General features: G+C 40.5%; 2 protein-coding genes across 3 annotated transcripts in view; one reads left to right on the top strand and one right to left on the bottom strand.

The window, feature by feature from the left end:
- The window catches only part of WDR3 (WD repeat domain 3), a 39,230-nt gene extending 38,433 nt beyond the window's left edge, over nt 1-797 (top strand). For both annotated transcript variants that reach the window (XM_043459627.1, XM_043459633.1), the window contains exon 27: nt 71-797. In XM_043459627.1, coding sequence (XP_043315562.1) covers nt 71-226 — 156 coding nt within the window. In that variant the 3' untranslated portion in view covers nt 227-797. The remainder of the gene's footprint in view (nt 1-70) is intronic.
- Nucleotides 798-6,455: 5,658 nt separating this feature from the next.
- SPAG17 (sperm associated antigen 17) overlaps nt 6,456-26,173 on the bottom strand; it is a 232,357-nt gene continuing 212,639 nt past the window's right edge. Inside the window, exons 44-48 of the mRNA XM_043459617.1 lie at nt 19,726-19,862; nt 13,945-14,129; nt 11,688-11,748; nt 8,917-9,061; nt 6,456-6,778 (exon numbers count right to left, since the gene is read on the bottom strand). Coding sequence (XP_043315552.1) covers nt 6,639-6,778; nt 8,917-9,061; nt 11,688-11,748; nt 13,945-14,129; nt 19,726-19,862 — 668 coding nt within the window. The 3' untranslated portion in view covers nt 6,456-6,638. The remainder of the gene's footprint in view (nt 6,779-8,916; nt 9,062-11,687; nt 11,749-13,944; nt 14,130-19,725; nt 19,863-26,173) is intronic.

Raw genomic sequence — 26,173 nt, 5'->3', positions numbered from 1 at the left:
GACTCATATGCTGTGACACTGAACTGAAGTGAGGGGAAGGCCGTTTAATCTCTCTTCTATTCTTCCTCAGGATGTTATCGGCTTCAATATGGCAGGTCTCGATTATCTCAAGAGGGAATGTGAAGCGAAAAGCGAGGTTATGTTTTTTGCTGATGCTACCAGCCACTTGGAAGAAAAGAAGAGAAAGAGGAAAAAGAGGGAGAAGCTGATTTTAACAGTGACTTAGAACTGAAGTGTGCCTTTTCCAACTTCTGCTTGAGAAGGACTTCCAAACTATGCGGCTGTAGCGTTGGTGTAATCTTTAAGAGATGATCATGTTGCAGAAGATCACACGGTGTGTTTCCCGCCTCTGCCTGAAGGAGTTTCAGCATAGGAGTGTCTTGGGTTGAAACAGACTGGTTTACAATCTGTGCTCTGAATGGGGAGCCCTCTAAGAGGTGTGCCCTTTATAGTCTAGCAGGAAGCAGAGAACTTTTTAAATTAGGTATTGTTTCACTAAAGTTGAAACTTTAACATTTCAAAATGTTTCCTTATTTATGTCAGATTTGATGAGTAATTTGTTACCTCTCCAGATTAGGTTTTCTAGCCCACTGAGACAGTCAGGTATGTAATTGATCACCTTCTGCCCATAAATGTAGTCTTGAACTTTCAGAGCTGAAAGGGACCGTAAAAGTTACCTGGAACAGCCTCCTTAAACTTAACTTCTTGCAGGTTGTTTTATCTGTATGTAAGACAGTCCTAATTGCCATTTCTACTTCTCTAAGTACTTTTTTCTAATTAAAGAGCAGTCAAGCTGAGATCCCTGGCTGTGCTTTTTGGGTGACTAATATGCTGTATATATATCCTCGTCGGGGAGGTGGCAGTGTTTTAGGAAAGGAATTTGATGCATACCTTTGGGGCTGGGCTTTTCTTTGTGGGAAGTTTTTAAATCACTAACTGGATCTCCTTGTTACAAATCAGTGCAGATTTTCCCTATCTTTTTGAGTCTGTTTAAGTAGTTTGTATGTTTCTATGAATTTGTGCATTTCATCTAAATTACTATGTTGTAGTACTACCATTTTCTTGCCAATCTCAGCCGCAGTTCTTATCTCTCCTAAACCACACATCTATTATTGTTCCTAAGCGTAACACAGTCACTGAACTGAAGTAAGGAATTGAATAGTAGTATTCAATTCTACTTCACTACTTCAAAAATAGTAGTTTTTTTTTTTTTTTTAAACAATGAGAGTAAAAAGAATTTAGGCATAGAGTTCCTGAGACTTCACTATGAAAAGGCAGGAGGAGAGACAGTATGATGGATTCTAGGTACATTCCAGTCTGAAGAAATCAACCTTTTAGGCAGTTATTCCTACCATCAGAAAGAGGAATTACTGAAAGTGTTTCTCAGTGACAAGTATCATAAATCACATTCATCCCAAAGAAACCTAGCTGAGCACCTAGGGCAGTGACCAAGGAGACAGTGGTGTCTTCACTGGCTCTAGGGTTCCATTCACCCATCTATGCAGCCTTAACAGGCCAGACGAGGCAGGGGCTTAGGAGGAAGCACCTGGTTTACAAACAGGCTTCCCAGTGGCTCAGTGAATCCGCCTGCCAGTGCAGGAGACACAGGTTCCATCCCTGGGTTGGAAAAGATCCCCTGGAGGAGGAAATGGCTACCCATTGTAATATTCTGGCCTGGAAGAGTCTGGCGGGCTACAGTCCATGGGGTCACAAAGAGTCACACACAACTGAGAATGCACACACTGCAAACAATATCTACAACATATCCCTTTCCTCATAAAAGCCTGAGTTTTGAGATATGACTAAGGCTCTTAAGGATAACATCACCTTATATTCTAAGTCCTGTCACTTTATTTCTGAGGTTATGGAATGGAAGCAGCTCTGATGATACACTGGCCCATCCCTTGTTAGGCCAAGTGCTAGCTGTCCTTGGATAATGCCTACCCTTGAAGCATAGGCTGGACCTGTTGAGCTGCTTCTAAAGAATAGAATACAATACATTTAATAGGATATCTCTTCCAAGGTTAACACCCTGAATTCTGCTGTGCTCATGCTCTCAGATCTTGATCGCTCTAGTAAACACAAGCTGCCTATTGTGAGATGCCCTGAGAGCAATCTCCCGACACCAGCCAGTGAGGAACTGAGGTCCTCCGTCTAACCGCCTGCAAGGAAGTGCATCCTGCCAGTGACTGCTTGAGTGAGTTGAAAGCAGATTCACCCCTAGTTGAGTCACAGTAACAACAGCTCTATGCCTGGATTCCTTACCCACACATGCTAGGAGATCAGGAGTGTCTGTTGCTTTAAGTTACTGAGTTATGGAGAAATTTATAGCTCAGTATCTTAATAAGCTTTCATGATGTCTGTTAATAACAGTCAGCTGGAGTACTTAGCACTGGCTCAGAGTAGAAACACACAGAATGTGTTACTTTTTCTGTTTGAGACATACACAGTATAAAACTATAATGATAGTTTTATAGGTAGAAAAGATCGGAAAGAAACAGATGAAAATGTTTTCTGTCAGATATCACAGAATCTTTACAATAGGTGTTTAAAAGATACTCATTGTACCTACATTAATATCATTAACTGATAAAATGAACAAAGAGGCATAAAGACGTACCATTTAAGACATTTTCTATTAGGTACACTCATGTCATTACTTTTGATAGATTGGTGCCAACAGGCATTATGAATATTGGAAAGCTGTGCTGTAGTTTTCAGAATGGTCCAGCTAGAGTTTCAAACTTCATCACTTTTTAGTTTAGGGTAACTTCTGAAAGTCATGGGCTAGAACCAAGATAAACCGCACCTTAATCAGTGGTTTCTAAAGAATGTTCCTAGACCTTTAGGGTCTGAAGACCCTTTTGAGAATAATCTGCATGGTCAAAAATATTTAAAAATGGTAAGTATAATAGTGTCCTCCAGAAGTTCATCTCCACCCGAAACCTATAAATGTGACCTTATTTGGAATTAGGGAGAAGGAAATGGCAGCCCACTCCAGTACTGCCTGGAGAATCTCCATGGACAGAGGAACCTGCTACAGTCCATGGGGTCACAAGAGTCAAACATGACTGACTATTTGGAATTAAGTTATTTATAAAACATTCTCTAACAAACATGTGCAAAAATACACGAAAAATGTATTAGTCCGTAGGGTCACAAAGAGGCGCACACAACTGAAGTGACTTACCACGCATACACAGGAAGCTAATAACAGATTTTGGTACCGGGAAGTGAGGTGCTGCCTTAACAAATACCTAAAAATGTGGAAGGGGCTTTGGAATCAAGTAATGGGTGAAAGCTGAAAGAATTTTGAGCTGCATGATAGAAAAGTTCTATTAATAGATTACCTTGAAAAGACTGCTGTAGAAATAATGGATATTAAAAACAATTTTGATAAAGGTTCAGAAGGAAGGGATGGGGACAGTAAAGAACACTTCAAGCATCCTAGAGAATTTTTGTATTGTGAACAGACTGTTGGTAGAAATAAGAACATGAAAGGCGTTTTGGTTAAGACCTCACATGGAAACAACGTGTTATTGGACAGTGGAGGAAGAGTTACAATGTGGCAGAAAACTTGGCTGAACTGTCTTCTGCTTTTGGATAAAAAGTAGAACTTAAAACAATGAAATTGGATTTTTAGTTGAAGTTTCCAAACAAAATATGGAAGATGTGTCCTGGTTTCTTACTGCTTATAGTAAAATCCAAGAGGAAAGAGATAAATTGAGGAAGGAAATGGTCAGCAAAAAGGAACCTGAAGATGATCATTTGGGAAATTCACAGCCTGTCCGTATTGCAAAATATGCTAAGGCACGCTCTGAAGAGTTTTATCAAAGGTTTAACTGGAAAGCCTAATGGAAAAGCTTAGGTTTGTGACCAGGATGAGTACCATCAGCCATCTCAGCAGAAGCCAGGAACAGAGGTGAGACTTCAGGAAGGACCTGTGGAGCCCCTTCACATCAGTGAAAACTTCTGAGAATGTTGTTAGCAGAAACACTGCCTGCTTGGCCTGGGGGACAGAGGCAGGAAATGAAGGGAGATTGCCAGACTTCTGGGCTTCTATAAGCAGAAAGCGGGCTGCCCAGAGGATAATACTTTATCAGGCTAAGGACAGAGGGTAGGACCCAAAAGCCCTCTGAGGGTCCAGAGGGTAGGTCTGGGGAACCCCCTGGCCCAGAGCGTAGATCAAGACATAGATGATTGTGTTCATACTCTGAAACAGCAAATCTACCCTGAGCATTGCAAACACTTAGCCTGGTGATTGCTTAATTCTTTGCATCTTCTCTTTTTAAAATTAGAATGTCTTATATTATCCCACCATAGTAGTTTACAAGCTAACAACTTGTTTCCTAGTTTCACAGGTCCGCAAATGGAGAGGACACCAGGATAGGTGAAGACTTTGGGGAGTGTTGCGATGGACTGAGTGTATTTTGCATGTGAGATGGATGTGAATTTTGGGGGACCAGAGGGTAGACTATATTGAGTTTGTCCCCACAAAACACATGTCTACCAGGGACCTATGAATGTGACCTTATTTGTAAATAGGGTCTTTACAGATGCAATCAAGTTAAGGTGAAGCCTTACCTTATTCAAGTGCATGCGTGCCTGCTAAGTCGCTTCAGTTGTGTCTGACTCTTTGTGACCCCATGGACTGTAGCCTGCCAGGCTCCTCTGTCTGTAGGATTCTCCAGCCAAAAGAATGGAGTGGGTTGCCATTTCCTTCTCCAGAGGATCTTCCTGATTCAGGGATCAAACCCACGTCTCTGTCTCCTGCATTGGCAGGTGGGTTCCTTACCACTAGCGCCACCTGGGAAGCCCATTCAAGATTAGGGTGGCCCCTTCATCCAATGAGAAGCCCCTCGTGTCTCACACGGTAAAGAGTCTGCCTGCAGTGCAGGAGACTCGGCTTTGATCCCTGGGTTGGGAAGATCCCCTGGAGAAGGAAATGGCAACCCACTCCAGTATTGCCTGGAGAAGCCCATGGACTGAGTGAGGAGCCTGGCAGGCTATACAGTCCATGTGGTCGCAAAGAGACTAACACTTTAAATCCAATGACTGTTGATCTTATGAGGAGAGAGAGATAGAAACACAAAGGGAAGAATGCTGTTGGAGACAGGCGAAGATGAGAGTGGTGAGTTATAAGCTAAGGAACACCAAGGATTGAGGGGAACCACCAGAAGTTAAGGTCATAGAACATATGCTCCCTCAGAGGCTACAGAAGGAACCAACCCTGCTCACACCTTGATTCCGATTGTCTGGCATCCCAAACTGCAAGAGAATAAATATCCACTGTTTTAAGTCACCTGGTCTGTGGTACTTAGTTATAGCAGCCTGGGTCAACAAAAACAGATTTGTTACAGCAGTCCTAAGAAACAAATGCAAGATGTTATTGGCTTTTTTCTCTCATGATTATACAGCGGAGTCTTCCAGAGACTCCGCAATGTGTGATATGGTGACAGATTGAAGACAGAGCAACTGTGAGAATCCAGCTATGTTCTATTGAGCCAAACATAATCTTCCCCTCATTAATTTTTGTTTGGAAAAGTTATTTTTCATTAACAGTTTATTTACAGTAATGTACTATTTTTTAAAAAATAAATTTTAAGTTTTTCCCAGTTTTAATTCTAATATGGTAAATACTGATTTAAAAAAATGACCCACATAAACAAAAGTTTTGGGGGATCCTCAGTAATTTTTAAGAATACATAAGGAGGGCTTCCTTGGTGGCTCAGTGGTAAAGAATTCGCTTGCCAGTGCAGAAGACACAGGTTTGATCCTTGGTCCGGGAAGAGCCCACATGCCACAGAACAACTAAGCCCATGCACCACAGCTTTTGAGTGTGTGCTCTAGAGCGTGGGAACCAAAACAACTGAAGCCCTCGTGTTCTAGGGCCTGTGCTCTGCAACAAGAGAAGCCACCACAATAAAAAGCCCATGCACCACAGCTAGACAGTAGCCCCTGCTTGCCACAACTAGAGAAAAACTAGCAATGAAGACCCAGCACAGCCATGTGGCTTCCCTGGTGGCTCAGTCAGTAAAGAACCCACCTGCAAGCAGGAGACCTGGGTTTGAGCCCTGGGCTGGGCAGATCCCTGGAGGAGGGTGTGGCAACCCCTGGAGAATCCCCAGGGACAGAGGAGGCTGGCGGGCTGTAGTCCATGGGGTTGCAGAGTCAGACATGACTGAGAGACTATGCACAGCACATAAGGAGTCTTTGAGTCCAAAAAATGTGAGAACCACTGACCTAATTGTAAATTCTCAAGGACAGTAGGGCATCCTGCTGTTGGTGTTTCTGCCCTTGGAAAGTCAGATCAATGTCAAAAATAGCACTTGAAAGAATAAACTTTAGAATCACACTTAAGTAAGTTAGATTTTTTACTTCTTCAAGATTTTCTGAGCCTAAGTTTCCTTATTGATAAAGTAGGGGAATTATCTACCTTGTAGATAGTATGAGGATTAGATGGATAATGAGTATAAATGGGTAGTTTGTTATCATTATTAAAAACAAGTATTTTAATTCCACCAGACTAAGTGGCTCAGTGGTTGCTGGCTGAATGAAGATGAGAACAAATGTGAGGTCTAAGGCCTCAAATTTGAATGGATGACAATCAAATTACAAATGTATTACTTACCTGACTCCTAATGTGGAGAAATTTTACGGGACATGAAGACTCCGAGTGCAGAGGAAGAAATTGTAGAAATCCTCTGGACCATGGGATTTTCTTTTCCCTGGGGAAAATCTTTTGGTCTCTTCTCATAATTGCTGCTTGTTAAAACTGGTAAAAATACCCATTAAGGACTATTATTTTCATGAACAAATGAGTTGTATATGCAAACTCAGATAATATCTTAGAATCTTTAGCATCATCAGATCACTTTTAGGTATTGTCTATTTAATGCAAATTCTATATGCCAAGCTTAGAGGATGAAGGATGGATATTGATCTGGAATTTCTTCGGTCCCCTCTAGTGTATGTTTCTCTGCTACGTGACTGGCCTTTCTATAGGCACCATCAATCACCATAACCAGGTCCCAGACCACATCAACATGCAGATTTCACGCTTTTTTGATACGAAGGACAGGGAATAGATCTTGAGAAATGGGCTATGAACTATCATTGTTGACCCTGGAAGTAGACTAAAGATTTAGTAAAACTCTTTTCCCATCTCTATGTGCCAGACAGATGGTCTCTAATCGTAAGCAAGGAAATAGAAATTTTATTAGAATAAATGCAGAATGATTTAATTTCTGTGATCAGCAGCAGGGATTCAGTTAGTCAGTTATTAGATTCAGCATCTAATAACTTGTATGAAGAGGACATAATTCCCAGAGGGGGGAAATCCTTCTGAGGGAGGTCTTTCCTGACTACTCATTTTAAATTTCAGTCCTTAACGCTCCCTGTACTTCTTTTCCTATGCTGTTGCTGTTGTTTAGTCTCTAAGTTATGTTTAACTCTTTGCAACCCCATGGACTGTAGCCCACCAGGCTCCTCTGTCCATCAGATCTTCCAGGAAAGAATATTGGAGGGAGTTGCCATTTCCTTCTCCATGTACTTCCTTTCCTATGTTACATTTTCTATTTCGTACATTGTACTTATTACCATTAGAGTCCACAATTCACTTATTTTGTCTATTGTCTGTCTTCCTACTGGAATGTAAGCTACATAAAGGCAGAGATTTGTCTCTTGTTCATTGCTGTATCCCTGATGCCTAGCACATTAGGGACACTTATGATCTTTGAAAGAATGAAAATGCATGCTCAGTTGCTAAGTCATATTTGACTCTGCGACGCCTTGGACTGTAGCCCACCAGGATCCTCTGTCCATAGGATTTTCCTGGAAAGAATACTGGAGTGGGTTGCCAGCATATCTTCCTGACCCAGGGATTGAACTTGCATCTCTTGAGTCTCTTGCATTGGCAGGCAGGTTCTTTACCACTGAACCACCTGGGAAGACCATAAACAAATGAATACAACTCCACTTCTATTGCAATCAAGATCATCTGACACAATTTCCCTTAATTTCTCTTTCACCTCAGAATGTCTAGACCCTTGGTCATCTTGACTCTCCCTTGCCAAGATTAACACTTCAGCTCTGCTCTTGATTATCCTTTAACCTTCTTTTGGATATTGCTGCCACTATATTACTAATACTCTAAGCTCTCAACAAATTGAACTCCCTGCTTACCCTCCTGAACAATTGGAGCTTTCCTATTGCTAGTTTTGTTCATTCTTCCTATTTTAAGTCTCTTTTCATCAAAAGTTTTTGTATTCTATAAGACCCAGCTCAAGTATCAAATAGATATACGTATAACACAAAGTAGTATATGATTCATACTACTGGAGTTACAATACAGGAATCAAGTGTGAAAATTTTATTCCTGCTACCAGCTTATGTAGCTTTTTAAGACAGAGTTCAATTTTCACTTTTATATTTGATAAAATATTTCATATAGTACATTGCATATAATAGGTTTTTGGTATCTGTATATATATACAGGAGATACCAATTTAAAGGAATGTGTGTGTAATTCAGTGCCTATTCATTTGGTTTCTATAATAAGGTATCTCCTATCCCCCAAAAAGATGACCAGGTTTTTTCCTTAAGAAAAAGACTTGCTTTTTAAAAAATTTCTGATTGTTTGATACTCCAGAGATGGCCAATAATATTGAGATTTATCCAACTTAAAGTTACGTGTACTATGTGTCAGGCACTTTGCCAGGTGCATTCAAAAATGAATGAAGACACAAGTCTTTGTCCTAAGAAATTTAACTCTGTGGTTTTTAAACTAGAATAAATGAAGCTACAGAGGGAAGATGTGAGGGGATTAGGTAACACCATTTTGACTTCTGTGTTCTCCTTGCTCAAATGTAATTTTTACACTATATGTGGTGACTCAAATTGAACTTTAAAGGATATTTGCTTCCACAGGTAAGAACAGGACATCATGCTCAGTCATAATCTCTATTTTGTGAGAGATACGTGCCAATCCCTTGGCGCCATCCTCCCCAACAGCCATGGCAAATAATTCCACTTTCAGGTCTGCCTGCAAACCAGCTGCCACCTGAAATGCACAATGGAGCTTTAGAATCAGACATACAGAAGTTCAAAATTTTAACATGATTTTGAGCAAGTTATTCAAACTCTCTAACCTAGCTTCCTCATCTATCAATTTGGCACAAACGAATGCTGCTGTTCTGGCATTTAGAAGAATTACTTCATGGATCAGTTAGGTACATTTCCATTGAGTAAGTAGGACCCAGGATAAATTGAAGGAGAAAGTCAGGTGCCATTTAGGAAAAAGCATGAGGAAACTAAATGCCAGGGTGCTGGGGGCAAACGTTTATGATGTCTGTAATTGTGTTATTTCTTGAATATCAGTAGCAAGCTTCTATTTATTGTCATCTCTGTAAACAAAGATAAATTTAATCAAAGGTAAGCATAAATTTAATCTTAAATTTAAGCGACTGGGTGAATCCCACAATTCCTGTGCCCATGCCCCATGGTTTATCATATTCCCACTGTAGGACTTGTAACATGGCAAAGCCAGTAGAGGGAGACAGAATTAGTTTAAATGCCAAACTGGTTAGATCTGAAAGATACATGGAAGAGGATGTATCAGCAAAAAAGAAACCTGATATATTATGAAGGAGAAACACAGCAAGGAATGGGCTTCTTGCCTTGTCCCCTGAAAAGAACACTAAGTCAGGAAAGAAAGGGTTGTTTACGTTTAGAAGCCACCTCCCTAGGAGGTAGGTTAAAAAGCCAATGTGAGAACGGTTATCTGGAAAAAATAAATCAGAAACTACCACATAGAAAGCAATTAGGTATGAATATAACTTTTTTTTCTTCAATTGGGTTTTATAAATAATAGAATTGAAAAACGTTTCAGTTTTTTCAATGCAGTGTTTGTGGACGTCTACACGCTGGAGGGTATCCAGCAGCTTCTGAGAACCAGGCCCTCAGCCCTCCAAGCCCAACAATCGGAGCTGGGCTGGGGGATGACGCTGCACGAGGGGAGCTGGAGGGCTGCCATAACACAGGTCTACCCGGGTTGGAGTGCATTCATGTAGTGCTGGCAGTGAACCAAGCTGAACAGGGGTGAGATTTAGATACAGACAAGTCTATAGGCTACATTTTTCTGCCAGAGCCAAAACTACCATCAGAAAGAAAAAAGGTATAGAGTGAGTTTGGGTTTTTAGTATGTATAAAGGTTGATCTAGCAGTCATTTAGGGTTTTGGCCTAATCCCTACTTAAAATGAAAAAGATTTGCTAACTTCCCAGAACAGTGGGAGAAAAGCTTGCTTTAACTGTGTTTTTGCTTTATGTTGTGCAGATTCTGAAATTCTGACATGGGACAGTGATGAAGTGTTTCAGAGAGGTACTCGTAAATTAGTGGATTGAAGCCCCAAAAGGATTTCTGTTTTGGAATTGCAGCCGGCATATTACTGTTTTATAGATCATAAGATATTGGAGCTGCAAGAGGGCTAAGAAATGATCAGTCTAAGCTCCTTCTTTTATAGATGAGGAAAGCAAGGTGCAGAGGATTAACCAACAGCATCACAGAGCTGCTTGGTAGGCCCAGTTATAAGAAAGCAACTGACTTTGTGCTACAGCCAACCGATTCTTCTGTGTCAACACATAGCAACTGTGACTGCTTTAAGATCTCGGGATTCAGTCAGCACAATGTGCTGGTTATGGGACTGGATGCACTCGCTTAGAGTTCCATGAGCCTGTGAAGTCCCCATCGCCGATGAATGGTTCATTTATCTACCAGTCTTCCTTATACCATCTGTTACTCAGTCACACATCTCTTGAGTGCCTGCCATGTGCCTGCTTTGTATACTTATGTGTCTCACTCATTTTTAACATCTCTTGTAGCCTGGCACTATCGCTGGCATATGGGAGGAGCTCAAAGCTTGTTAACACTCTTGTCAAAGCAAGAGAGTGTTAAAGCAAAAGATGATACACTGACCAAGAGATAAAAGTCAAGGTTGATGAGTGTGATTTTATTATATTTTGAGATAACCTCTTGTTTAATCATACTATACCTCTGAAATTATATTTTGAAGTAAGCGGCAATACACCTTTTATACTAAATATAATGTATCAAATAAAATCAGAACAGTTTGACATTTTAAAATTCACATTTTCAGAGATTTTTGGAGAAATGAGACAGATGGTTAATTTAAATATGGTACTATTTCTTAATATGTCATTACTATTCTCTGACAAATACCAGGAGAGCAGGCCAGATTTACATAAAATGTAAAGAATGAAGTATTTATTTTTTCCAATGACTTTTCACTTTGCAGAAGGATTTGTCACAGGGTATCTTTAGGTAGTCAGTTTACCAAATGCATGTTAAATCATATTTTAATTTTTTAAAGGTATTTTCAGACAACTGTATAGAACTGCAGTATTGGGGCAAGTGCAGTGAACTTCAGAAATGGTTCCATAGCTGGAAGTTTAATTCTACTTACGCAGAGGAGTGCTTATGGTTGTTACAAGAAATAAGTAACAACGGTCAGAGAGTGTACCAGTGCCAAGAACCTGTTGCTTATGATACTAGAAAAAGTCGACTTATAAATGGCTTAAACCAAATTGGTGGAATGGCATAAGAGCTCACTTCACTGGAAACATATACATATCTGTATGCACACACATACGGACACACACATGGACTTACGGGTCCAGATTTGTAAGTCACTTTCAGTCCAGTGCTGGGTGGCGGCTGCTTCACCCTAAACCTACCAGGAAAAAAAGATGGGACTAAATTGATGCCATAATGAAAAACATGAGCACAAATGAACTGGGAAGTAATAAAATCAGGAAGGTGTTAATATTGGCTACACGGGAGAAGTGGGGTCCAGACTAGTAGAAAAACAGTCTAATATCCAGTTGGAAGGAGAATCTGGGGCCTGTTTCACAACTGCCTTTCCAACAGTTTTCATCGGCGTCAAACTGACTCCAAGCCGGGTTTCAACCCTTTGTTATCGGATGCTGACGAGCAGCTTGGGCCTGGGCAGAGGGTTGTGAATATTTGGCTGGCGTGCGCACTGCAGCGTAGCCGCCAGCATGAACACAAATGCTGACTGCCAGATCATTAAGCTGAAGAATAAAGGCTCTTTTGGAAAGCAGTGGAGCGTGGGAGCCAGTCTTGCTCTGTCGTGGTATGGGGTTTGCATGTTTGGCGAGAAGAGAAACAGAAAAGGCTCAGAAAACGTAGGAGAACTTGAAAAGCCCTGGACTCACACATGGTACTTGTTGATCTCTTCCCCTTCCTGTGGTTTGTGGGCTCTGCCTGAAGGTTAAAGACCTGGAGTAAATTAAAATGCCAAGGGCAGTCTATCTCCATGTTGACCCCAACTGGGTTTCCTCTACCATCCGCTTTGCTATCTGCCCTGTAGTGGCTGAACTGAACAAGCTGAGGAGTGAAATGTATAAAACTAAAATTCTGTACTGGACACACAGGGTCTCCTTGGGTGAGTTTAACGAAGTTTGAGGTTGACTATTTCTTCCCACCCATTTTGTGGCAACAACCCCAAAAAGCAATGATGTCTGATCTGGTGGTGTGATGTCCTCATCAAGTTTTTTCCAAGGAAGTGAACATGATCCCTGAAGTTGAGGACATGCCTCAACTAAAATGGGACAGTGATCTTCTCAATCAGATGCTCCTGTAGCTATGTGCTGTCTAACTTCCAATCCTGAGTCCAGAATCATAAATGCTCTCAAAGAACTTGTTAGTGACACTGAGAATAACTCTGCATTCTGAAATATACGTGTGTCCCATTTTTATGGGGGTAAAGTTCCCCACAATTCTGATGCTTACTACAAAATAGCACAGAGGAAATTTTGTAATTGGGAATTGTCTTGGAATAGATGTATGATACATGCACCCAAAGGGAAGGACTGATTTCCTACAAGAAGCAGTGACCACAGCTGTGTTGATAAAGCAAGGTGCTCCAACGAACTGGCCCTCAGGGGATCGGAGATCTACCCTTGCTGAAGCCTATAAGACCTTTTAAGACAAGTTACTCAGTTCCTTTATATCATAACAGTCTCCAAGATCTCTACACGCTCTAAGATTCTATTGGTTTTGACCTGGAAATGAAGGACTGAAGTGACTTTCTTGTCACTTCATGCCAGATAGGGTATATTTTCTATTGGGAATACAGACTGTGAGTTAAGTTATTTGCTATTAATTTCAAGTCACATCATTAGAGTCAAAGTGACCTTGATGATTAAGGGTTAATTTTTTCCTTTTTGCCTCAATCATGCAGAATTAACATAATTAAAATTATGTTTAGATCACAGAGTGTCAACAAATATTAGTTGGTGTTATAGTTGGTAGTAGATTTGAGAAATGGACTTTCAAGTTTTCCACATTAGTTATTGTTTTGTGTATTATTTATTGTAACACTTGTACAACTTCTCTTTGATTTTTTTCTGGGACATATCAGGTCTTGAGGTGCTCCTACTAAAGTAAGAATAATCATTAATAGTAAGGCAAATAAATGGGTCTTCCCTGATGGCTCAGCAGTAAGGAATCAGCCTGCAATGCAGGATATGTGGGTTCAACCCTCGAATTGGGAAGATCCCTGGAGGTTATCAAACCGGCAAACCACTTCGGTATTCTTGCCTGGAGAATCCCATGGGCAGAGGAGCCTGGTGGGCTACAGTCCAAAGGGTCACAAAGAGTTGGACATGACTGAGCAGCATATAAAGAAATACCTACTATATAATTGAAGCTTGGGAAATACTTATTTGTTGAAGAATGAGTGAATGGATGAATTGGTAAATGACTGAATGAATGATGCTAAGATTCAAGAGTTCAGGTGTAATTACAGTTCAGTCCAATAAGCATTCACTGATGTAGGCTACCAAAGAAAAGTCACAGAGCAAGGGAAGGTGATCCGAGCATACACCTGGAGCCTTGGCCTCACCTGCAGAAGTCTACTCCAACATTCTTGAGCTTTACAGTGGTGGCATAGGTGTGTCCTTCTTCGAGCACTCCAAATTTCACTGCGGGTGGGAGAAGATGGAATCCAAAGGGAGATGCATTTATATTATTAATGGCAGCAGATGCCACAGAAGATGTTCTCACTCTTCCTCCAACAGAATCTTGCCCCTTCATTGAAAAAGAAAAAAAGCAATAAAACATAATAAAATGGTTCTCTTTTCCATTCCCAAGATAATAAAGACATAAGTGACTCATGTTTGATCCCTGGGTTGGGAAGATCCCTTGGAGGAGGTAATGGCAACCCACTCCAGTACTCTCACCTGAAAAATCTCATGGTCAGAGGAGCCTGGTGGGCTATGGCCTATAGGGTCGCAAAGAGTTGGACATGACTGAAGCAACTTAGCATGCAAGATAATAAAAAGGCTCTGGCTCTACACACATACCCCGCCCCCAGGCCACACAGCAAACCATGCAGCAAGCCTCCCCCGCCCTACAACCAGCCTTTAGTCACCACACAAGGCACAGCCTTGCAGACAACTGAGTCAGGGCCCCTTTTGCCTCCAGCATGCCCACAGCAGTAGGCCCTACCACAACAGAAAGGCTCATGCAGCCCACATAAGGACACCCCTCAACTACACAGCTCTGGTGACCAGAGGGAAAAAGGATGCTGGGCCCATGGGACATCTCCTACATGAGCTGCTTCTACAAGATCAGACAGTGTAACCAACCTACTTAACACATGGAAATAAACAAAGGAACTGGGAAAAATGAGGAGACACAGGAATATGTTCCAAACAAAGGAACAACACATAACCTCAGAAAAAGAACGAAACAAAGTGGAGGTAAGCAATCCAGCCAATAGAGTCTTCAAGATAAAGATCATAATGATGCTCACTAAACTCAGGAGACAAATGAATAAATACAGTGGAAATTTCAACAAAGAGTTATAAAAAACAATAGCCGGGGGGTGAAGAATACAGTAACTGAAATAAAAATTGCACTAGAAACAAAACAGTAGTTTGGATGATACAGAGGAGTGGATCAGCAACCTGGAACACAGTAGTAAAAATCACCTAAGCTGAACAGAAAAAAAGAAAAAAGCAAAATAAATAAATAAAGATAGTTTAAGAGACCTCTGGGACAATATCAAGCATACTAACGTTTGCACACAGGGGACTTAGATGGAGAAGAGAAAAGCGGGCGGAGAACTTACTTGAAGAAATAATAACTGAAAATGTCACTAGCCTGGGAGGAGAAACCAGACATTCAGGTCCAGGAAGCACAGAGTGTCCCCAACAGGACTAACCGTAAAAGGCCCATTCCATGACAAATTAATTAAAATGCCAGAAATTAAAGACAAAGAGAGAATCTTGAAGAAGGAAGAGAACAGCAACTAATTATGTACAAGAAAACTACCATAGGACTATCAGCTGACTTTTCAACAGAAACTGTACAGACCAGAAAAGAGGGACATAATACATTCAAAGTGATGAAAGGGAAAAATCTACAATCAAGAATACTCTACTTGGTAGGGCTATCCCTCATGTTTGAAAGAGAGATAAAGAGTTTTGCAGACAAACCTAAGAGAGTTCAGTGCCACTAAACTGGCTTTACATGAATGTTAAAGGGACTTCTCTAAGAGAAAAGGCCACAAGTATAATTACAAAAATTATGCAAGGACAAATCTCACTGATAAAGACAGATACATAGTAAAGGTAGTAGATCAACCACTTGTAAAGCCAGCAGGATAGAAGGTTAAAGGATAAAAGCAGTAAAATTATATATATTCACAGTGAGGAGTTAAGGGGTACAGAAAACAAAAAGATGTAACACAGCTGACATCAAAACATAAAATGTGTGTGTGTAAGGGGAGAGATGAAGAGTTGTTAGAATGCATTCAAACCCAGGAGATTATTAACTTAAAATAATCATGTGTGTGTATATATATGTATGGTTATATGTTATAACATATGAACCTCATGGTAACCACAAACCTATAAAATATACTCACACAAAAAAGAGAAAGGAATCCAAACATAACACTAAAAACAGTAACCAAAGGGAAGAGGCTAAGAGAAGAATGAACAAAAAAAGAACTATAAACACATGAAAAAAAATGAACAAAATGTTTATAAGTACATACCTATCAATTATTACTTCAATGTAAATGTACTAAATGTTCCAATCAAATGACAGAAAGTGGTTTAATAGATAGAAATCATGGCCCATATAAATGCTGCCAACAAGAGATTCACTTCAGATTTAAAGACACAGACTGAGAGTGAAGGGATGGAAAAAGGTATTCCATGCAAATGGAAACAAAAAGAAAGTCAGAGTAGCAATACTTACTTCAGGAAAACTAGCTCCTAAAGACGGTAACGAGACAAATAAGGACATTATATAATGGTGAAGCTTGTAAATAAACAAATGCTTTTATGGTTAGTCTATGACAAAGGCAAGAATTACAACAGGAAAAGATAGCCTTTTTAACAAATGGTGTTGGGAAAACTGGACAGCTCCATGCAAGATAATCAAAGTGGACTACTTTCTCACATCATATCCAAAAATAATACATAAAATGTATTAAATACTTAAATACAAGACCTGAAACTATAACACTCCTAGAATAAAACATAAACAATATGCTCTTTGGCATCAATCTTAGTAACTTTTTTTTTGTTATCTGCTTCTTCATGTAAGAGAAACAAAAATAAACAAATGAGACTACAACAAACTAAACTTTTTGCATAGTAAAGGAAACTATCAACAAATTATGCATTGCAGTACTGAATGGGAAAGGATATTTGTGAACAATATATCAGATAAAAGGGTTAATACCCAAAATACTCTTGCCTGGAGAATCCCAGGGACAGAGGAGCCTGGTGGGCTGCCGTCTATGGCATCGCACAGAGTCGGACATGACGGAAGCAACCTAGCAGCAGCAGCAGCATCCAAAATATACAAAACATTCAAACAACTCACATCAAAAAGTTAAGCAACCCAATTAAAAATTGGACAGAGGACCTGAAAAAACTTTTTTTTCCCCAAAGAAGACATACATATAGGATAGCTAACAGATACATGAAAAGATGCTCAGCATGACTAATCATTAGGTAAATGCCAATCAAAACCACGAGATACAACCTCATGCCTATCAGAATGGTTATCATCAAAAAGATAGCAAATAACAAGTGTTGGCAAGGATGTGGAGAAAAGGGAATCCTCATATACTGTTGATGAAATTGTAAATTGGGGCAGCCATTATGAAAAACAGCATAAAGGAAATTTAACAGAAACTACCATATGATCCAGCAATTTTACTTCTGGATATTTACCCGAAGAAAATAAAATTACTAATTTGAAAAATTATATCCACACCAATATTCATTGTAGCATTATTTATAATAGCCAAGATATGAAAGTAACATATATTTAAATGTTCATTAATAGACATATAGAAAAAAAATGTGATATATATACTATATACAAATATTATATATATATCTTATATATATATACACACACACACACACAGAATATTCCTCAGCTGTAAAAAAAGAAGTCTTGTCATTTTCAACAACATGGGTGGATCTAGAGGGAATTATACTAAGTAAAATAATTCAAAGGAAAGGCAATATTGTATGTCACATATGTAGAGTCTAAAAAACAAAACAATCAAATGAAATCAAAATGAAAATAGACTCAGATACAGAAAACAAATGGGTGGTTGACCAAAAGGAAGGGGTTGTTGGGATGGAATAGGTAAAGCGGATTAAGAGGTACAAACATCCAGTTATAAAATACATAAGGAACAGGAATGTAATATAAGGAATACGGTCAATAATACTGTAATAACTTTGTATGGGACAGATGGTTACTAGACTCATGGTGACCATTTCATAATGTATGCAAGTATCAAATCTCTATGTAGTACAAATGAAACTAACATAATATCATATGTCAATTATATTTCAGGTAAATAAAGGCTCTGTCACTGGAGGAAAATAACTGCTTGGCTAGGGGAGGAAATGAACATTTATGGTCTATGTAATCCTTATCACAGCACAGTAAGGAAGTATTTTAGGCTTTAAGGATAGGGAAGTTCAAGTTCAGAGAACTGGAAGACAGATAACTTGCTGAAGTGGTAAGTGGCAGACTAAAGTTTCAGACTCAAGTTTACCTGGTTCCAAAGTTGGTGCTCTTCCCTCTGTGCCTGTGATTATCATACTTTAACTTCCATCAGAACCACTGGGAGGACTGGTTAAGACACCAACTGCTGACTCCACTCCCAGAGTTTCTCCATTAGTAAGTCTGGGATGGGGTGGGGTAGAGCAGCGGTCCCCAAACTTTCTGGCACCACAGAATAGTGTCATGGAAGACAATTTTTCCACAGATGGGGCAGGGGTAGATACGGGTGGTTTCTGGATGATTCAAGTGCATTACATTTATTGTGCACTTTATTCTTATTCTTATTACATCAGCTCCACCTCAGATCAATAGGCATTAGATCCTGGAGGTTGGGGATGTCTGGAGTAGAGAATAGGTAGGTGCAGAGGGGAAGAGCCTACAAAGATAAGGGAAACCTGCTCTGCAGAGGAGCACCGTCTACTGAGAACAAATTGCTGACTCCACCTCCCAAGTTTCTCCACTAGTACATCTGGGATGGAGCCCATGAATTTGCACTTATAACAAGTTCTCAGGTGTTGCCGATGCTGACAGTCAAATTGAGAACCATTGCCCTATGCGGTTATTTCCCAAGTCAGCAGAACTGACTTCACCTGGGGGCCTGTTAAAACTGCAGAATCTCAGGCTTCACAGCAGACCCAGTGAGACAGAATCTATATTTTAACAAGGTTCCTAGATAACTCACATATACATTAAAGTTTGAGAAGCACTCCTACCACATGTCAGTTATACACATTGCAGTACATTCTCCACAGTTTGCCATGAAATTTCTAAAGGATGACTATCAAAACTTGGTTGGTGGGCTCTAGGAAAGTTTTCCGACACAGCTGAGATGGATCTTAGAGGCTCTGAGGAAGAGTTTGGTACTTTGAAAGAACTAATAGAAGGCCACAATGCAAGAGGTATAATGAGTCTGGAAAAGCGTGAGAGGAAAGAAGCAAATGGAGGCACGCTTTGCAGTCACACTAAGTCATCTGGATTTCATCCTAAGAGTCATGAGAAGGGTGCCAAACAATCCCCTTAGCCAGCAGTGGGCTGGTAAACTGGCTCTTGGAAAAGAACCTTCATCAGTAGCATCTGCAAGTTTCTGTGGCATAAGAACTCTAGGCACGGCTGACTGCAAACGGGCTGTGATTTAGTTGCTAAGTCATGTCCAACCTTTCTGTGACCCCATGGACTGTAGCCATCCAGGCTCCTCTGTCCCTGGGACTTCCCAGGCAACAATACTGGAGTGGATTGCCATTTCCTTCTCCAGGGGATCTTCCTGACCCAGGGACTGAACCCGAGTCTCTAGCACTGCAGGTGAGTTCTTTACCACTGAGCCACCACGGAAGCTTGCCAACTACAAGCTAGTGATGGCTTAACAACTGGCTCATACAATTCCTCTCGTGAGCCTATGAGTTGGCCCTAGCAAAGCACTGCCTTGGTTTACCGCTGTGTGACCTGAAGCCCTTCATGTTGAGATGGTTCATATATCAAATAGCAGTTACATTGGGGCTGGAAATCAGTAACTTCAATCAACCCGGAATACATAAAACTCTAACTGGCTCTGGCAGATTTATTCCCAAGTCCGTTTTACCTTTGCAAGAGGCTGAGACTTGGGCTTGGAACTCAGCAAGTAGTGAGGTAGCCTCACTTTCTCTTTTCTTGCTTGTCCTGCCACATCCTGCAGCAATGACTGGGTTGGAATTTTCAGAGGCATACACAATTCTGGTTCTGTTAGAGAGAAGACTGAAATTACACCATGTGAACATTGTTTCCAAAGACATTCAAGGTCATACCAGGGCGCAGAAGAACACAGAACCAACTTGGGACATTTTCTTTTCTTCTTAAAAAGCTTGTATACTCTCCGCGGCGCCATGGACTGTAGCCTGCCAGGCTACTCTGTCCATGGAATTCTCCAGGCAAGAATGCTGGAGTGGGTAGCCATTCCCTTCTGCAGGGGATCTTTCTAACCCAGGCATCAAACCCAATACCACCTCCCATAATAGATGAATTACTGTTCACTGAACCTACCTAGGGCTTCCCTAGGGATGGGGATAGAAGAGGGGGTATTTGAGGGACTTGAAGCAGCAGCTGGTCATCAACTGATAAAGAGGAATTTTAGTATTTGAACACCTGGGATGGTCCAACTAGCGGTATCATTTGAAATTATGGCCAGACTTCACACAACTGAAGAACCAATAATGGTTCCCTCCCTGATTCTATGCTGAAGTCAACCGTAGTATTTATGCACAATAATGTTGTTTTTTTTTTTACTTCCTCTCAGAGCATGGATTCATTTACTTCATCTCTGAGCATGGCTTCTCTGTAGCTGGGGCACATTTCTTTGTCCACTGACTCAAAGTTCGGTCTTAGGACTTGCTCTGACCCACAAATGTATGTCTAAGTGACTGAACCAGTTCTGAGCGTAGGCTGAGATGGGCCTTATGGCATCCAGTCACATCAATTCATGACAAATAGATGGGGAAACAATGGAAACAGTGACAGATTTTTTTGGGGTCCCCAAATCACTGCAGATGGTGACTGCAGCCATGAAATTTTTATTTTTATTTTATTTTTCCATGTATTTATATTAGTTGGAGGCTAATTACTTTACAATATTGTAGTGGTTTTTGCCATACATTGATATGAATTAGCCATGGATTTACATGTGTTCCCCATCCTGAACCCCCCTCCCACCTCCCTCCCCATCCCATCTGTCTGGGTCATCCTAGTGCACCAGCCCTGAGCACTTGTCTCATGCATCAAACCTGGACTGGAGATCTGTTTCACAATTGATAATATACATGTTTCAACGCTATTCTCTCAGATCATCCCACTCTCGCCTTCTCCCACAGAGTCCAAAAGTCTGTTCTATACATCTGTGTCTCTTTTTCGGTCTTGCATATGAGGTTATTGTTACCATCTTTCTAAGTTCCATATATGCGTTAGTATACTGTATTGGTGTTTTTCCTTCTGGCTTACTTCACTCTGTATAATGGGCTCCAGTTTCATCCACCTCATTGCTGCTGCTGCTAAGTCACTTCAGTCGTGTCCGACTCTGTGAGACCCCACAGATGGCAGCCCACCAAGGCTCCCCCGTCCCTGGGATTCTCCAGGCAAGAACACTGGAGTGGGTTGCCATTTCCTTCTCCAATGCATGAAAGTGAAAAGTGAAAGTGAAGTCGCTCAGTCGTGTCCAACTCTTAGCGACCCCATGTACTGCAGGCCACCAGGCTTCTCCGTCCATGGAATTTTCCAGGCAAGAGTACTGGAGTGGGGTGCCTATGCCTTCTCCCTCATCCACCTCATTAGAACTGATCAAAGGTATTCTTTTTAATGGCTGAATAATATTCCATTGTGTATATGTACCACAGCTTTCTTATCCATTCATCTGCTCATGGGCATCTAGGTTGCTTCCATTCCATGTCCTGGCTATTATAAACAGTGCTGCAGTGAACATTGGGGTACACATGTCTCTTTCAGTTCTGGTTTCCTCGGTATGTATGCCCAGAAGTGGGATGGCTGGGTCATATGGCAGTTCTATTTCCAGTTTTTTAAGGAATCTCCATATTGTTCCCCATAGTGGTTGTACTAGTTTGCATTCCCACCAACAGTGTAAGAGGGTTCCCTTTTCTCCATACCCTCTGCAGCATTTATTCCTTGTAGACTTGGATAGCAGCCATCCTGACTGGCGTGAAATGGTACCTCATTGTGGTTTTGATTTGAATTTCTCTAATAATGAGTGATGTTGAACATCTTTTCATGTGTTTGTTAGCCATCTGTATGTCTTCTTTGCAGAAATGTCTGTTTAGTTCTTTGGCCCACTTTTTGATTGGGTCTTTTATTTTTCTGGAATTGAGCTGCAGGAGTTGCTTGTATATGTATATATATGTATTTTTTTTTTCTGTCTTTTTTTTCCATTTATTTTTATTAGTTGGAGGCTAATTACTTTATAATATTGTAGTGGTTTTTGCCATACATTGACATGCATCAGCCATGGATTTACATGTATTCCCCATCCCAAACCCTTCTCCCACTTCCCTCTCCACCCGATCCCTCTGGGTCTTCCCAGTGCACCAGCCCCAAGCACTTGTCTCATGCACCTAACCTGGGCTGGTGATCTGTTTCACCCTTGATAGTATACTTGTTTCGATGCTGTTCTCTCGAAGCATCCCACCCTCACCTTCTCCCACAGAGTCCAAAAGTCTATTCTGTACATCTGTGTCTCTTTTTCTGTTTTGCATATAGGGTTATCATTACCATCTTTCTAAATTCCATCTATAGGCGTTAGTATACTGTATTGGTCTTTATCTTTCTGGCTTACTTCACTCTGTATAATGGGCTCCAGTTTCATCCATCTCATTAGAACTGATTCAAATGAATTCTTTTTAATGGCTGAGTAATATTCCATGGTGTATATGTACCACAGCTTCCTTATCCATTCGTCTGCTGATGGGCATCTAGGTTGCTTCCATGTCCTGGCTATTATAAACAGTGCTGCGATGAACATTGGGGTGCACGTGTCTCTTTCAGATCTGGTTTCCTCAGTGTGTATGCCCAGAGTGGGATTGCTGGGTCATATGGCAGTTCTATTTCCAGTTTTTTCAGAATCTCCACACTGTTTTCCATAGTGGCTGTACTAGTTTGCATTCCCACCAACAGTGTAAGAGGGTTCCCTTTTCTCCACACCCTCTCCAGCATTTATTGCTTGTAGACTTTTGGATAGTAGCCACCCTCACTGGTGTGTAATGGTACCTCACTGAGGTTTTGATTTGCATTTCTCTGATAATGAGTGATGTTGAGCATCTTTCATGTGTTTGTTAGCCATCTGTATGTCTTCTTTGGAGAAATGTCTGTTTAGTTCTTTGGCCCATTTTTTGATTGGGTCATTTATTTTTCTGGAATTGAGCTCAGGAGTTGCTTGTATATTTTTGAGATTAATCCTTTGTCTGTTGCTTCATTTGCTATTACTTTCTCCCATTCTGAAGGCTGTCTTTTCACCTTGCTTATAGTTTCCTTTGTTGTGCAAAAGCTTTTAAGTTTCATTAGGTCCCATTTGTTTATTTTTGCTTTTATTTCCAATATTCTGGGAGGTGGGTCATAGAGGATCCTGCTGTGTCAGAGAGAGTGTTTTGCCTATGTTCTCTCTAGGAGTTTTATAGTTTCTGGTCTTACATTTAGATCTTTAATCCATTTTGAGTTTATTTTTGTGTATGGTGTTAGAAAGTGTTCTAGTTTCTTTCTTTTACAAGTGGTTGACCAGTTTTCCCAGCACCACTTGTTAAAGAGGTTGTCTTTTCTCCACTGTATATTCTTGCCTCCTTTGTCGAAGATAAGGTGTCCATAGGTTCGTGGATTTATCTCTGGGCTTTCTATTTTGTTCCATTGATCTATATTTCTGTCTTTGTGCCAGTACCATACTGTCCTGATGACTGTGGCTTTGTAGTAGAACCTGAAGTTAGGCAAGTTGATTCCTCCAGTTCCATTCTTCTTTCTCAAGATTGCTTTGGCTGTTTGAGGTTTTTTGTAAAATTGTGAAATTATTTGTTCTAGTTCTGTGAAAAATACCGTTGGTAGCTTGATAGGGATTGCATTGAATCTATAGATTGCTTTGGGTAGTATAGCCATTTTCACAATATTGATTCTTCCACTCCATGAACACGGTATATTTCTCCATCTAGTTGTGTCCTCTTTGATTTCTTTCATCAGTGTTTTATAGTTTTCTATATGTAGGTCTGTTGTTTCTTTAGGTAGATATATTCCTAAGTATTTTATTCTTTTTGTTGCAATGGTGAATGGTATTGTTTCCTTACTTTCTCTTTCTGTTTTCTCATTGTTAGTGTATAGGAATGCAAGGGATTTCTGTGTGTTATTTTTATATCCTGCAACTTTACTATATTCATTGATTAGCTCTAGTAATTTTCTGGTAGAGTCTTTAGGGTTTTCTATGTAGAGGATCATGTCATCTGCAAACAGTGAGGGTTTCACTTTTTCTTTTCCTATCTGGATTCCTTTTATTTCTTTTTCTGCTCTGATTGCTGTGGTCAAAACTTCCAAAACTATGTTGAATAGTAGTGGTGAGAGTGGGCACCTTTGCCTTGTTCCTGACTTTAGGGGAAATGCTTTCAATTTTTCACCATTGAGGATAATGTTTGCTGTGGGTTTGCCATATATAGCTTTTATTATGTTGAGGTATGTTACTTCTATTCCTGCTTTCTGGAGAGTTTTTTTTTTTTTTATATCATAAATGGATGTTGAATTTTGTCAAAGGCTTTTTCTGCATCTATTGAAATAATCATATGGTTTTTATCTTTCAATTTGTTAATGTGATGTATTACATTGATTGATATGCAGATATTAAAGAACCCTTGCATTCCTGGGGTAAAGCCACTTGGTCATGATGTATGATCTTTTAAATATGTTGTTGGATTCTGTTTTCTAGAATTTTGTTAAGGATTTTTGCATCTATGTTCATCAGTGATATTGGCCTGTAGTTTTCTTTTTTCGTGGCATCTTTGTCTGGTTTTGGTATTAGGGTGATGGTGTAGCCATGAAATTAAAAGACACTTGTTCCTTGGAGGAAAAGCTATGACCAGCCTAGACAGCATATTAAAAAGCAGAGACATTACTTTGTCAACAAAGGTTGTCTAGTCAAAGCTATGATTTTTCCAGTAGTCATGTATGGATGTGAGATTTGGACTATAAAGAAAGCTGAGCACCAAAGAATTGATGCTTTTAAAATGTGGTGCTGGAGAAGACTCTTGAGAGTCCCTTGGACTGCAAGGAGATCCAACCAGTCCATCCCAAAGGAGATCAGTCCTGAATATTCATTGGAAGGACTAATGCTGAAGCTGAAACTTCAATACTTTGGCCATCCAAAATGAAGAACGGACTTATTGGAAAAGACCCTGATGCTGGGAAAGATTGAAGGAGGGAGGAGAAGGGGATGACAGAGGATGAGATGGTTGGATGGCATCATCGACTCTATGGACATGAGTTTGAGTAAGCTCTGGGAGTTGGTGATGGACAGGAAAGCCTGGTGTGCTGCAGTTCATGGGGTCACAAAGAGTCGGACAATGACTGAGCAACTGAACTGAACTGAACTGACTGAGGGGGGCAGCCTGCAATCCACCTCTCCTGAGCTCCAAGCTTTACCCCTGAAGGCAGCCAGCCACAGAAGGTGGGGCCCCTTCATTGCCGGAGTGGAATACACCCAAGCTCTCCCTGCACTACTGGTGTGCTGGAAAAAGGCTTAACAACTGCCTCCCTGGAGAAAAACTGCCCTGGTTGGTATACTTTGCACATTTGTGGCATTTGCTGATTTCTCACTGAGGCTGACTCAAGTTCTCAATGTGGTGTCACTGAATGTGGGACTGTGATGAGAGCACGCCATCAGATCTCAGGGGCCTGGTGCCAAGCCCAGAACAGGCCTCCTGCAGTCTGGAGCAGGCTGCACAGTCGGCCCACAGCCCCCGAAACTGGTTTACGTCGCCATGGGATTTTTCACAGTGTTATCACAGTGAATGCTGTCAAGTTCATTTTTATTTCATCAAATCCAAATCTCCTCTAGCTGATTCTACTGTATTTTCCAAGCATTTCTTGTACTATTACCAAGTAAGAATAATCTACTTACATTTGTTTCCAGTTCATTTCTACTCAAGCTTTGAACATATTCTTTCCTTTCTTTTTTTCAGTATAAAATACTCTTTTCTGTTCCCTACATCTGGAGGGCAGTATAATAAACTACTGAGAATTAAGAGTCAAAAAACTCATTTTCTGGCCTTGGCAGAGTCCCAGGTTTTCAATGTTGCTTGACTTTCTCTAGGTTTCAGTTTCCTCAAGTGAAATGAGGGCTGTCTCAGGTGATTCCATTTTAAATCTTAAAATCTACGCAACGCTATTTATTCTTTAAGACCACCTCTCCCATAAAACTTTCCCTGCTGCTTGTGTTAATCTCTTCCTACTCTGAACTTCTTTCAACTTTATTGTTTATATTAAAATTTAATTTACCACTTATAGTGGAATCACATTATTGTCCCTAT

This window comes from Cervus canadensis, chromosome 2 (genome assembly GCF_019320065.1).
Source record: "Cervus canadensis isolate Bull #8, Minnesota chromosome 2, ASM1932006v1, whole genome shotgun sequence".
Classification (NCBI taxonomy): domain Eukaryota; kingdom Metazoa; phylum Chordata; class Mammalia; order Artiodactyla; family Cervidae; genus Cervus; species Cervus canadensis.
The sequence above is the reverse complement of the archived record's forward strand: the minus strand, read 5'-3'. Positions and strand labels throughout refer to the sequence as shown.